Source organism: Gossypium arboreum, chromosome 1 (genome assembly GCF_025698485.1).
Source record: "Gossypium arboreum isolate Shixiya-1 chromosome 1, ASM2569848v2, whole genome shotgun sequence".
NCBI lineage: Eukaryota > Viridiplantae > Streptophyta > Magnoliopsida > Malvales > Malvaceae > Gossypium > Gossypium arboreum.
In genome coordinates, this window is record NC_069070.1 from 1,539,914 (window position 1) to 1,552,497 (window position 12,584).

The window sequence follows — 12,584 nt, forward strand, 5'->3', positions numbered from 1 at the left end:
ATGGCAGCGTTGAAGGTGGGGTCGTGCCTATTGGGCTTCTGCTATTCGGCTACACGTTCATCTCTCTCCACAATCTCAAAGCTTGTGCAGATAATAATTACTTGTAAGTTTTAAGTAAATATGTTGTTCTTGTCATCATCGTTTGTTTAACATTTAGTATTTGAAAACCCAGGTTTCGTCTATAAAAATCATACGAAATAAACAAACCGGACAATCTGAAGGATACGGATTCGTGGAGTTTAACTCTCGAGCAACGGCTGAAAAGGTTTTACAGAGCTGTAATGGTTCTCTGATGCCAAATACAGAGCAGCTTTTCCGTCTGAACTGGGCTTCGTTCGATGTGAACGAAAGACGATCTGATGCTGGCTCCGATCTATCTATATTCGTAGGAGATTTGGCTGCCGATGTAACTGATACGGTGTTGGATGAAACCTTTTCTAGTAAATTTCAATCTGTCAAAGGAGCAAAAGTTGTTATCGATTCGAATACCGGTCGTTCGAAAGGTTATGGTTTCGTTCGGTTCGGTGATGAAAATGAAAGGTCGAGGGCCATGACTGAAATGAATGGAGTGTATTGCTCAAGTAGACCAATGAGAATTAGTGTTGCCATTCCCAAGAAAGCATTTGGATATCAGCAACAGTATTATTCGCAAGGTACCCTAATATTTTATCCTTACCAAGTTAGTCCAAATGTTTCCTGTCAAATATAGGGTCCTTTCCAGGTTCTATATGACACCATAAGGGTAATGCTGAGATGATTGATACCTGGGTGGCCTTATTGAGCATTTAAGTGGAATCATATTGTGATTTTTTATTCTTTGTATTAATTTTGTCTTAAAGCTCGGTGCGAATTGTAAATTGAATCATTATATCTATATTAACCTTATTATTAGGTTTGGTATTGACAGGTAGACAAGCATTGAATGGTGCTGTGGAACAAGGTCTTCATTCTCATAACGACTCGAACAATGCTACCGTGAGTCCTTCTCCCTCCATTCGTTCTATCTCACCACTATATTTTACAAATTGACCACAATATTTGGTTTCTTGCAGATTTTTGTTGGAGGACTTGACTCGGATGTTAGCGATGATGATCTTAGACAACCCTTTTCCTAGTTCGGTGAGATCATCTCTGTGAAAATACCACCTGGAAAAGGATGCGGGTTTGTGCTATTTGCAAACAGGTGACTGCTCCCTATATGTACTTCACCACATTGTAGTACTATTGATGAGTGTTCTTATTTGCAATCTAGAGCTTGAACGGAACAACCATAGGCAAGTAGGCTGTCCGACTTTCTTGGGGTCGAAGTATTGGAAACAAACAGGTAAATTTATGCTGAAATAGTTATTCTTAGTAGGCAACCGTCTTAAATAGTCTAATTCTGCCTTGCTCATTGCATAATGCTTGGACGATTTATATTTCCGAGGTCCAACTGCTAGAGAATCGAAATAGAATAAACTTGCGTTATATCATGCACATCCTTTCACAAATAGAATAGCATGAGTCATATTGCAGTGCACCAAAGCTTACTTAAAACCGGTTTTGACAGCGGAGAGCTGATTCTGGAAACCAGTGGAATGGAGGTTATTATTGACGGCAAGGCTACGGTGGTTACGGCTACGGTTACGGTTATGGCTATGCAACACCACCAAGTCCGGATCCTAGCATGTACGCCGCTGCAGCTGCCGTTCCTAGTGCTTCTTAAGAGTGGTGAGGTATGGAAATTTTAACAATGGCATGTAATCTGAAATTGCAAAAAAGGTTATTCATTATTTAAGTAGGATTGGTTTTGATTGCTGCTTTAGCTTGATGTTCAGATTACATAAGTTTTGTAGCTGGATTTTGTTTTATATCTTTTGGACATGTTTTAGAACTTTATTAATATGTTATTTTACAATTTTGATTTTGTGTTTGAGAAGAGGTTTTGTTATTATTATGTTTGATTTTATATTGAAACCTCTCCTACCATATTATAATCAAGTGTTCTTAAGTTAACAAATGAACTGTAAGAGCCTATTCTTGTTTATAATTTCTGTTGAGTTACATATAAATGATTTTTAAAAATTGTGTTTATAACTTTTTAAAGTATTATATATATGTCAAATTCTGCTGTTTGTCATTGCACTATATTTATGTTACTGATTTAGTATTTATACTCTAATTTGGCTATTTTTAATCGATTTTTTCCTTTAAAAAAATGAAATTTAGTTCTGACATTAAATTCCTTAAACTAAATTATATAATTTCAAAATCTTATATGATAAATAAATTATATATAATGTTATGTCAATTTACTAGCACTGCCATATCATTTCAATTGATTTGATTTTCACAAATTTGAAAACAAGGTTACTCAATTTTAACTTCAAGTCACACATTCCATTTGTTAGGAAAAGCTATATCTTTTTCAGAATTTTATAAAAAAAGATTTTATTTGAATTTTCTACTGTGGTACATTGAAGTTCATATGTAGCTTAATTCCATGTGTTGCTTTATTTATAGGTGCTTCGAGAGTTCAATCATGTTAATCCACAAACGGAGTTTTTGAAAACGATTCATAAGTTAGCTGATACGATTATTAGAGGGTTGTTGAAGTATTGGCCTTTGACTAATTGTCAGAAGGAAGTTCTCTTCCTCGGGGAACTTGAGGAAGTACTTGAAGCAACACAGTCTGTGGAGTTCCAACGATGTATGGTTCCACTTTTCAGACAGATTGCGCGTTGCCTCAATAGCTTACATTTCCAGGTAACTTTTAAGGCCTTTCTTTTGAATATTTGACTGGTAGTATGCAAATTCCAGTAGTATGAGCAGTCAATCACCTCTGGAAACCAATAGTATGGTTAATTGTGGAATGTTGAACTGTTGCTAGGATGTTAAGAACTTAGAATAAATCATACGATTACTTTTCTGATAACTTTCAAGGGCTTTTGTCTTTTGAAAATGTCACTATGACTCTGCTAATTTTAATTGCTTGAGTACTAAATCACCTTTAGGAACCAATGCTATTCAGAATTCTGGAATGTTGAATTGTTACTAGGATGTGAAATTAAACCATATGATAATAATTAACTTTGATGCAATGTTGCCAGTTGTTGTTAGCTTATGATTAAAAATTTATGGTACTTCATAATTTCTTGTGATTCTGAGTGTTGAACTGATACTGATTCATGAAGAATAACATTTGGCTCTTTAGGAAACTACTGCATTTACGACATCAATTTTTTTATTATGGGTTTACTTTTTACTGATTTCACTTTCGTTACAGTAAATGGTATAGCTAATTTCCTTGTTTTGCTCAATCAGGTGACCGAGATTCCTAACAATTTTCTTTATTGCTGGAACAAGTCTTAACCAAGATCAAGATCAAAGTACTGCACTAAGTTATATATGCAATCATTGCAATACTTTGGCTTCATCTAAAGCTTGAACCAGCCCTCTGTTGTATATTGTTTCTTCTTCTTTTCTGATCTTTTTCCTTTGATTAATGAGATGTGATAATGATTTGGCATTATTTTCTCACCAGGATGAATTATGTTTTAAAAATTCTAATACTTTGTGTGTCTGTGTGTGTTTTTTTTATGTATTAAATTACATATTGAATCAATGTTTATGTATTAAATTTAAATTCATTAATTTTTATATTTAGTTTTGAAGTTTAAATTTTAATGGAAAATTTAATTTAATTAATATTTTTATTTATCCTTAAAAGTATATAGTTTAAAGTTCAAATTTAAAAAATTAAACATAATATAATATTTAACATAGAAATAAATATTATTTAATTAAAATAAAATAATTTTTTTTAAAATCATTATTTTTAGCGGCGTTTGTGAGAAAAGTGCCGCTAAAGGTTATGATCTTTAGCGGCGTTTGTGAAAAAACTGCTGCTAAAGGTCATGGTCTTTAGTAGCGTTTGCAAAAAAAGCACCACTAAAAGTCTTGGTCTTTAGCGGCATTTGCGAAAATGCGCCGCTAAAAGTCTTAGTCTTTAGCAGCGTTTGCGAAAAAAGCGCCGCTAAAGGTCATGGTCTTTAGCGGCGTTTTTTTCAAAAAAACGCCACTAGTTTTTTCGGCGTTGCATATAGCGACGTTTTTTGCGGCGCTTGGGAAAGCGCCGCTAAAGGCAAAAAAAACGCCGCTAAAAGTCTGTTTTCCTGTTGTGACATCTGCAACTGAAAGAGCACACAGCAGATATCCAGCAAATGACAGAAAATGTATAACAGAAAATTTAGGGCCATTTTATTTTTTGTATATTCAGCTATAAAACCGAAGGTAATCTGTAAAAAGGGGGATACGCATACTAATGGAATATAAAGAAAATTAGTCAAAATTTTTAAAGGTAATTTTCTATTTTCTTCTTTATTTTTTGTTGAATCATTTCATTTTCCTCTTTCGATCTTTCATCGTTGCATAAAAAAAAACAAGAGAAAAGGAAGGAACGAGGTTTTACCTTATGAATACACCATGGGTTTCCTCTTGCTTCGTTGAGATCGGGGCTAAGAGGGATCTCAAGGCTAAAACAACGATCACCAAGGCTTGAATATGCTAGTCATCGTCTAAAGTGGTGAATCGGCATAGGCAAGAGGAATTAGGACCGTCGGCCGAATATAGAGGCGAAACGGCAGTTGAAGGGTTTTGTTCGTTCGGCTGAATGAGAGGAGATGGAAGCTAGGTTTGGTTTTTGATTTCAAATGACAGATTGTTAATCTAGGGTTTTTTTTTTGAGTTATGAAGAGCTTGAAATGGCACCGTTTAGGGCCTATTTCAGTGGCTCCAAAACGATGTTATATAGGCCTTACCCGTACGACCCGATCCAGAACCCATGGAGATCCTCGTGTTTTGGCCTTCGAAGGATAATTTCGTGATAGGTCCTTCCTCTTTGCATGGACATTCAATTGCACTCTTTTTGTTTCATTTTGTTTTTAAATTCGGTTCTGTCATTTGCGCATATTTGCAAGTTGATCCGCGCCTAAATGCTGCGTTTTTTCTATATTCAGTCCATGTGAATTCACGCGCATTGCGCATAGATCCCTATTTTAATCCCAGTAGTTTATTCTATTTTTAAATTATCCCTCTTGTTTTAATTCAATTTTAATTTAGTTTTCTGTCTGTATAACTCACCATTTTAAAATACATTTAATATTTTTTTTATATTTATATGTTGATCTATTTTCAATATTTTTTCTGTTTTTTATATCATATAATTTCAACATTTTGTATGGCATTCGATTTAAATCTTTATATGTACTTGTACTTATATTATTTTAATTGAGTCTTTTATTCAATGTGATTTTAAAATTTATTTATTTTTTTTGTATGTGTGTTAAGCCATTTTGATAACCTTACTTTATTTCATAAAATCATTATTTTGAAATTTGTTTTTATATCATATTATTTTAACTATTTATATAATGTTTTGTTTAAATATGGCTTGTGTATATTTGTACATATATTGTCTTAATGGAGTTTTATACTTATTGTTTTGAGATTCATCTAATGTTTTTATGTATATATGAAGCTATTTTAGGAACTTCATTTTGATTATAAAATTATTAATGTAGAACTCTTCTTTATATTACATTATTCTAATAGTTTATATAGTATTTCATTTAAATGCTTTAAGTATATTTGTACATATATAATTTGTAGATTAACTTAATTTTATATGCATCATTAATTTCATGCCATTTTTACAAATAATTATTCCTAAATCTTTATGTATGTATAACCTATTATGTATATTTCCTAAAATTATATTTTATTATGTATTCTTTCTATTTTCTCATATTTTATATATTATTAAATTTTCCTTTAGTGAATGTATTTTAACCAATGTTTTCAACACTTTGTATGTTACTTTATTCAAAGATCTTCATTCTACAATATTTATTTTAATGATTTTATATGTCCTTAGTTTTTATACAAATTATTTCAAATTCATCAATTCATCAATTATATATATTATGTATTCATTAATTTATCACTATTTTAAAATTACCTTAAATCCCATTGGTTTCTAATCTTCATTTTGTTTTGTACCTTTGGTCTTGATTGTGTTATATTAAATTATGGGCTATTGTTGCATGTTACTTTCGTATCTTTATTGTTGTATCAATTGTTCTTCATACATGCTTGGGAAAGTTGATTTCATTTTGCTTAGATTAGTCACACTCACTTGTTTAGTTGGTCTGGCTAAATAAGGTTATAGTATCTTCATTTACCAAGTATGGCACTTTATGTGTGCTTATTGCTTCATGTTTATTAATCTCTGTTTTATTCAAATGTTGCTTTGTAATGTTTTTTTAAATAATTAATTATTCCATCTCATTTTAAAACAAATAAATGTGTTTTGAGCTAATTCTCAATTTTCTTTATTGTTCAAGATTCTAAAATAAGGTAATATTCAATATTTGGAAATTCGGGAAATCGTGCCCTATTATGCTGGGTATGATTTTTCGTCGGACTAAATATTTGGATATCCTTTTATAATTTTTGACCTAAGAGCTTTTGGGAGTCAAAAATTAGTTGTGTTTTCAAAGGTATGAAGAATCGTGTCCAATCGTGCTGGATGTGATGCTGCATACCTTTGAAACGAAAGGATTTTGACGACCAGCTTGAACCACCCCAATGTTTTAAAAAAGAACCATGTTTCAGATTTTTTAAAAAAAACCTAGACATAAGGACAACAATTAATCAATCTGATACTAGTTTTTGGGCGTAGTGAGAGTGCTTACTCTTCCTCTTACGTAACCGGCTCCCAAACCTATTTTTAAATTTACGTGGACCAAATTTGATTTAAATGAAACAAAATATTTTATTAGGTGATCCAATCACACCTAAACAAAAAGATTGGTGGCGACTCCACATTTGGTTTTAAAAAGTCGATTCCAATATTTCTCTAAAAAAGGTTTCGACAATTACTAGGCTAAATCCTTAGAAAAATGGTGATTTCAGTTTATGTTTTTAATCTTCCTTCTTTTTTTCATTGGAAGGGGCTATGGAAAATCTCTGAGTTCCATGGCAAAGTGTTGGACGTGTTTATTCCTAACAAGAGGCATCGAAAAGGTCTACGTTTTAGTTTAGTAAGATTTGCAAGCATTGTGGATGATAAGAGGGCAATTAGTAAACTTAATGGATTCTGTATATATGGAAGTAAAGTAAATGTGAACTTAGCTTGCTTTAAGGGAAAAGTGGTGCACTATAAGAAAGTTGAAAATAGTAAGCTAGGGGGTGATGATCGCAGAGAAGAATTAGGAGGAGAAAACGAGAAAAAACATTCTTGGGGGAACACCACTAGGTGAGGAGATCAAATAGTCAATGAGGATTCTAGAGAAGCTAGGGATGTAACGTATCAATCAGAGGGAAATGAATCAATATAGATATTGTTATTTTTTAATAGTTTTATTATACTGATAAACTATAAAAGTAACATGTTTTTAATCTCATTCTTGATTATGTTTTTGGATGATTTATTATATGAATTAGTGAATTTGATGCTCCTAATCTTTTAAATTCATGTTTCTATACTTAGGTGAGCATAAGGGAGTGAAAGGAGTGAAAAATGAGGCAAAATCGGGCAAAAAGAGCTGTTTCCAGGATCCACATGGCCTAGGCATTTCCACACAGGCTGGCCACACACTATGTGAGCCACACGAGATGGCCACAAGCCCATGTGCCAGTCCGTGTCAATTTCGCACCCTGCTTCCTTGTTACACAGAAAAACCTAATTTTTAGGGTTTCTGAGCATTTTAAAGTCTATAAATACACACTAGAAGAAGACCTAAAGGGAACACTGATTGCTACATGATAAGTTTTATATTTATGATTGATCGTACTTAAAAACTAACTATTATCACGATAAAGGAAAGCGTACCTATCGAACAGTAGTATAGTTTATAGCAAGACCGGATGTCGGACCCACAGGAACTAAAAGTATTAGTAGTAACTTTCTTTTTATTATCTAGCCTAAAAATAAGGGTATTTGTTTTATCTAAACTAATTAATTAAACTAAGAATGCACAGAAAATAAATTAGGAAAAAACTTTTGGGAAAACTGATTGATTTAGACAATACCCAAGGAAGAATCCACCTAGACTTCACTTGTTATTCGACTCTAAATTAGACGATTTATTCACTTGACTTGATCCGTAGAAATCCCTAATTTATATTATTATATCTCTCAAGACTAACAACGTCTAACCCTAGGTTGATTAATTGAAATATCTTTCTAATTAAAACCCTTAGTGTTGCATTAACTATATCTATGGATTCCTTTATTAGGTTTCACCCTAATCCGGCAAAATTATGTTGCCCTAGGTCTAGGGGTGCAATCAACTCCGCTTAATTATGCTAGATCTACTCTTAGATAGGGACTGTAATAAGCACATCAATACTTGAATCAATATCCTGGAATATTAAAACAAGAATTAAGAACACATAATTAAGAACAAATCAAGTATTTATCATATAATTCAGAAAATATTAACAAGATCCATCTTAGGTTTCATCCCCCTTAGGTATTTAGGGGATTTAGTTCATATTTGTAACAGAAAACATCTCAGAAGAATAATAATAACAAAGCATAAAGAAAACCCAAAAACCCCTGAAGGAAATTGAAGTGAGATCTTCAATCTTGAAGGAGAATCCGACTTCTGAGATGGATCAATCGGATTTCTTCAAGTCAATCCTTGATTCCTACTCTCTGTGTCTTTTTAATCTTCTCTAGGTATTTAAATAGGCTTTAGAATGCTTCAAAACCCTCAAAATTTCCCTTTTCTGAATAGAATTAAACTTGGGCTCGATAGGGACACGGTCGTGTGCCACGCCCGTGTGCAAGTGCTTCAAACTGTGTTAAAGACTGTTAATTAGACACGCCCGTGTAGGGTGGCTTAGGTCGTGTTGAAGTCTGCTAAAAAGACACGGGTGTGTGGTCTACCCGTGTGAGGAAGTCCAGGTCGTGTTGATTTTCCACGTTGACCCATTTTCTCCGTTTTTTGGCCTGTCTCTTGCTCTTTTTACTTTCTATGCTCACCTAAGTATAAGATATGAAAATAAAGGATTAAGGCCATCAAATTCCACAAATTTAATGATGATTTATCCAAAAATGTGCTAAGCATGGGATAAAAATATGTATAAATTACGACTTATCAAATATCCCCACACTTAAGCGTTTGCTTTTCCTCAAGCAAAATCCTCAATTCACAATTAAGAAATCATTTTTCTCAACTTATAATTCCTATCAATAATATCTCAAAATAATTCATAAGTAATCATACATTGAGAATTCAACTAGAAGAACACTAAAGTTTCAAACATTCCAAGTTGAGCATTTTATCACAAAAAACACAAGTGTCTCCCCTCATCTAAGTAATCACCTTTGATTCAAAATATCACAGAGTTTAACATCTTCACTAAAGATTCACTCAAATCACTCGAGGTGTTTAAGGACAACAAATTTAGCACTCAACAGTCAATATGAAAAGTTATTACCATAGGCTTGCGTGAAAATCAAATCTCCACCACTATATATTGAGATGATACATCAATCAAAAGGTCTTTAGGGGGTTGTGACGTGACTTTGGTTAAGGGGTGTGGTCACAAGCTGAAAGAAAAGGTTAGAATCGAGATTGAATTGAAAAACTACCTAACTAGAAAAATACTAAAACTGACAAATTACATTCCTAATTAGAATATCTAGAATTGAACTTTTCTTCATTGATAACATCGTTTTAACCCAAATATTACATAATTTCGTAATATGCTAGACGACAAATCTCAATTACATCAACTTTTTTTTTTTGTTTAAGAACAAATCAAGTAACATAGAACTTTGCTAACTATCAAAAATAAAACATAGCTAAGCAATTTATTCAAATCAAATCTCGACAAAAATAGGGATCAAATTAATTTAGGGGATTTCAACAATAATGGGTTATGGGTTAATATTGGGGGTAAATCAATGAATGGCTTGTTAGGCTCAAGGGGGTTCACTAAGGATTAATTATGAAGGTAGACTTTTATGGAGTGAGTGGGTTAAACCTAAGTGCGTTTATCATCTTGACATATCAAATCAATGGTGTGGTCTTGACATGCATAATCGAAGCAAGTTCTAGAATAACAAATCAATATTGACTTACTCATAGCAACAATAATAGTGAGCATGAAAGAAATAATATATGCTCTAAAGGCTCAAGATCTCACAAAAATTATGGCTTTTTAATGTTAACCCTGTGAATTTCAACTCCAAGATAATATCTAAACTCGGGGAAATAACCTAAAAATTTTAATACTCAAAAATCAACTTATCATGCTTGATTCTCTAATTACTTAAAGTTTAAACCATCAATGCATAAATACCTATGTTTTAATTCAAGACATATCAATAAAAATAAATTAATCAAAATTCATTCTAATAGTGATATGAGTGAGTCACGTGAGAATAAGACAAAATTCAGGGACTTTTTCTTATAGTGATATAAATAATGTACATTCTCCTCAATGTACACAGATAGATTTATTGGAAAATATAGATATAAGATCATAAGATAGGGAGAGAAGTGAAACTTCCTGAATTTTAAATGGAATCCTTGAGTTGGAGTTATGGAAAGTAATCGGCTAAGGCAAGGGTGAGATTGGAGGAGGATACTCTGGTGGTGGTAGAGGTTGGGTTCCACAACCACAGTGTCCAGCGAAGAGGTTATCGTGGTTGTCTGGCAAGACATGGCAGTCATGGAGGACCTTTTCCAGTGGAGTTAAGTAATAGTGAGCTTTAGAGCTCTTTATAACTGCGATAGAATCAATAACTCTTTAGGAAATATAGAGAACCATGATTACTCATAAAGTAATGGCCGAAAACATAAATTACTTAATATAAATCGTAAAACCTAAAGATGAAATAAAAATAGTCTTAAAGAGAAATAAACTTAAAAGTAATTTAAAAAGATAAATAAAGATAAAAGTAAAAATAATAAATAAAAAGTCTTTAAAAATCCTCATCGTCAGATGGTTCGCGAGGTGGTGGTGGCGATGAGATGTGAAGGTGCTGACAAATTTGATGTAATGTTGCATCAATGTGATCAAAGCGCTGAAAACATTGCTGCTCGAGTCGAGTAAGATGCTTAGAAATGTCAGAGAGTGAAGCAGCTACATGAACTGGGCGATGGATATGTGGTGGCTAAGATGGTGGATCCTCGTGAGCTGGAGGGACATCATCAGTAATGTCTTCTGGATTCTCCTGCTCGGCTGACTGGACGAGGCGGTACTGAGGCGACTAGGGTTAGGGTAATGGGGAAGGGGATGATGAATGTGGGGGTTTATATAGATATCGGGGCACACGGCTGTGGGGCACATCCGTGTGCCCTTATTTCAGCCCGTGTTTTTTGTGATTTTCAAATTTGGGCGTGGGGCTTAATGTTGTGTACTTCTCTCCTTATTTGCAGGGTTATCATGAAGTAGACTCACTAGAAAAGGGGTTTAATGTTGATCCAGTAAGTTTTGGCCTGTATATATTTTTTAAATTCAAATTGCTTATTTTTGGATCAGATCTGATTCTCTTTTTCATATAGGATCTTCTGTCACTGCCGTTTTCTGATGTTGGAAACTTTCTTCTGTCAGGTAATGGCTGCAAGTTGATATTCTATTATGTTAGGCACTAGTTAACTTACAGTTATAATTTGGTCTCTACATTCTTAAACTGTCAGTATAACAAAATGATCTTATAAAATCCTCAGCTTTTTACTTGTCAATTGTAAATATTAATATCCTTTATGTTTCCTACCTTAATAACTTTGTCTTCTAGACGACAAGATATACAATGATCTGGCTGACTGCAGCGGTGATGTCAGAGCAAATCAAGACAATATGAAACTGTCAACTGTCCAGGGGTATACAATATTTATGAACTCAAGTGCTCACTGACATTTCAAAAGCACCCTTATACTGATAACAAAATTTTTTTATTTAGTCATGCACATGTTCAAAGGATCATTATGAACTCACTAGCTGAAGTTTACCATAAAATAGAAAGTAACCCAGAGATACTTGAGCAAAAAGTCATCACAACTATGGAGGCAACGTGCAAAACACCATGAATAAGTTGATGAAGGCTCGTGAAATGGAGTATCAAGCAGAGGAGAAGAGATTTGAGAAGAAGAAAGCTAATGTTAGAAAAGACAAACTGAAGCTGGAGAAGGATGAAGCTGACTTAAAAGACAAGAAACTGAAGCTGGATCAGGACGAAGCTGACTTAAAAGACAAGAAACTGAAGCTGGATCAGGACGAAGCTCACTTAAAAGAGAAGAAACTGAAGCTGGATCAGGACGAACCTGAGTTAAAAGAAAACCAACTGAAGCTAGCCAGGTTGCAGAAAAATCCACGGCTTGAGTAATTTGCTTCTTTGAAATACAGTCTCAATGGTTTATTGGGATGTTTATGAACTGAAGATACTGCCAGTATGCATTTGTGTGATGGTTGTGTTTGAATGTCAATGGTTTATTGGGATGTTTATGAACTGAAGATACAGACAATATGTGTTTGTGTGATGGTTTTGTGTTTGAATCCCAATGGTTTATTGGGATGTTTATGAA

General features: G+C 33.4%; 2 protein-coding genes across 2 annotated transcripts; both read left to right on the forward strand.

Annotated features, from left to right (window-relative positions):
- LOC108481835 (polyadenylate-binding protein RBP47-like) lies at positions 1 to 3,673 on the forward strand. The gene is made up of 7 exons (XM_053028573.1): positions 1 to 15; positions 173 to 653; positions 908 to 975; positions 1,053 to 1,324; positions 1,550 to 1,715; positions 2,503 to 2,745; positions 3,304 to 3,673. The coding sequence occupies exons 1-4, from the start codon at positions 1 to 3 to the stop codon at positions 1,113 to 1,115; spliced, it is 627 nt and encodes a 208-aa protein (XP_052884533.1). The 3' UTR covers positions 1,116 to 1,324; positions 1,550 to 1,715; positions 2,503 to 2,745; positions 3,304 to 3,673.
- On the forward strand, positions 1,500 to 11,916 carry LOC108481836 (serine/threonine protein phosphatase 2A 57 kDa regulatory subunit B' alpha isoform-like). Its single transcript, XM_053028587.1, has 5 exons — positions 1,500 to 1,715; positions 2,503 to 2,745; positions 11,439 to 11,486; positions 11,565 to 11,613; positions 11,798 to 11,916. The coding sequence occupies exons 1-5, from the start codon at positions 1,500 to 1,502 to the stop codon at positions 11,914 to 11,916; spliced, it is 675 nt and encodes a 224-aa protein (XP_052884547.1).
- The last annotated feature ends 668 nt before the right edge of the window (positions 11,917 to 12,584 follow it).

What these genes read in the sequence shown, in the direction of transcription:
- LOC108481835 (XM_053028573.1), top strand. An exon ending in GCAACAGTATTATTCGCAAG is followed by an intron (nt 654 to 907) that starts GTACCCTAATAT and finishes TGGTATTGACAG; the next exon opens with GTAGACAAGCATTGAATGGT. An exon ending in ACGACTCGAACAATGCTACC is followed by an intron (nt 976 to 1,052) that starts GTGAGTCCTTCT and finishes GGTTTCTTGCAG; the next exon opens with ATTTTTGTTGGAGGACTTGA.
- LOC108481836 (XM_053028587.1), top strand. Translation starts at nt 1,500, where the DNA reads ATGAGTCATATTGCAGTGCACCAAAGCTTACTTAAAACCGGTTTTGAC. An exon ending in TGCTTCTTAAGAGTGGTGAG is followed by an intron (nt 1,716 to 2,502) that starts GTATGGAAATTT and finishes CTTTATTTATAG; the next exon opens with GTGCTTCGAGAGTTCAATCA. An exon ending in TCAATAGCTTACATTTCCAG is followed by an intron (nt 2,746 to 11,438) that starts GTAACTTTTAAG and finishes CCTTATTTGCAG; the next exon opens with GGTTATCATGAAGTAGACTC.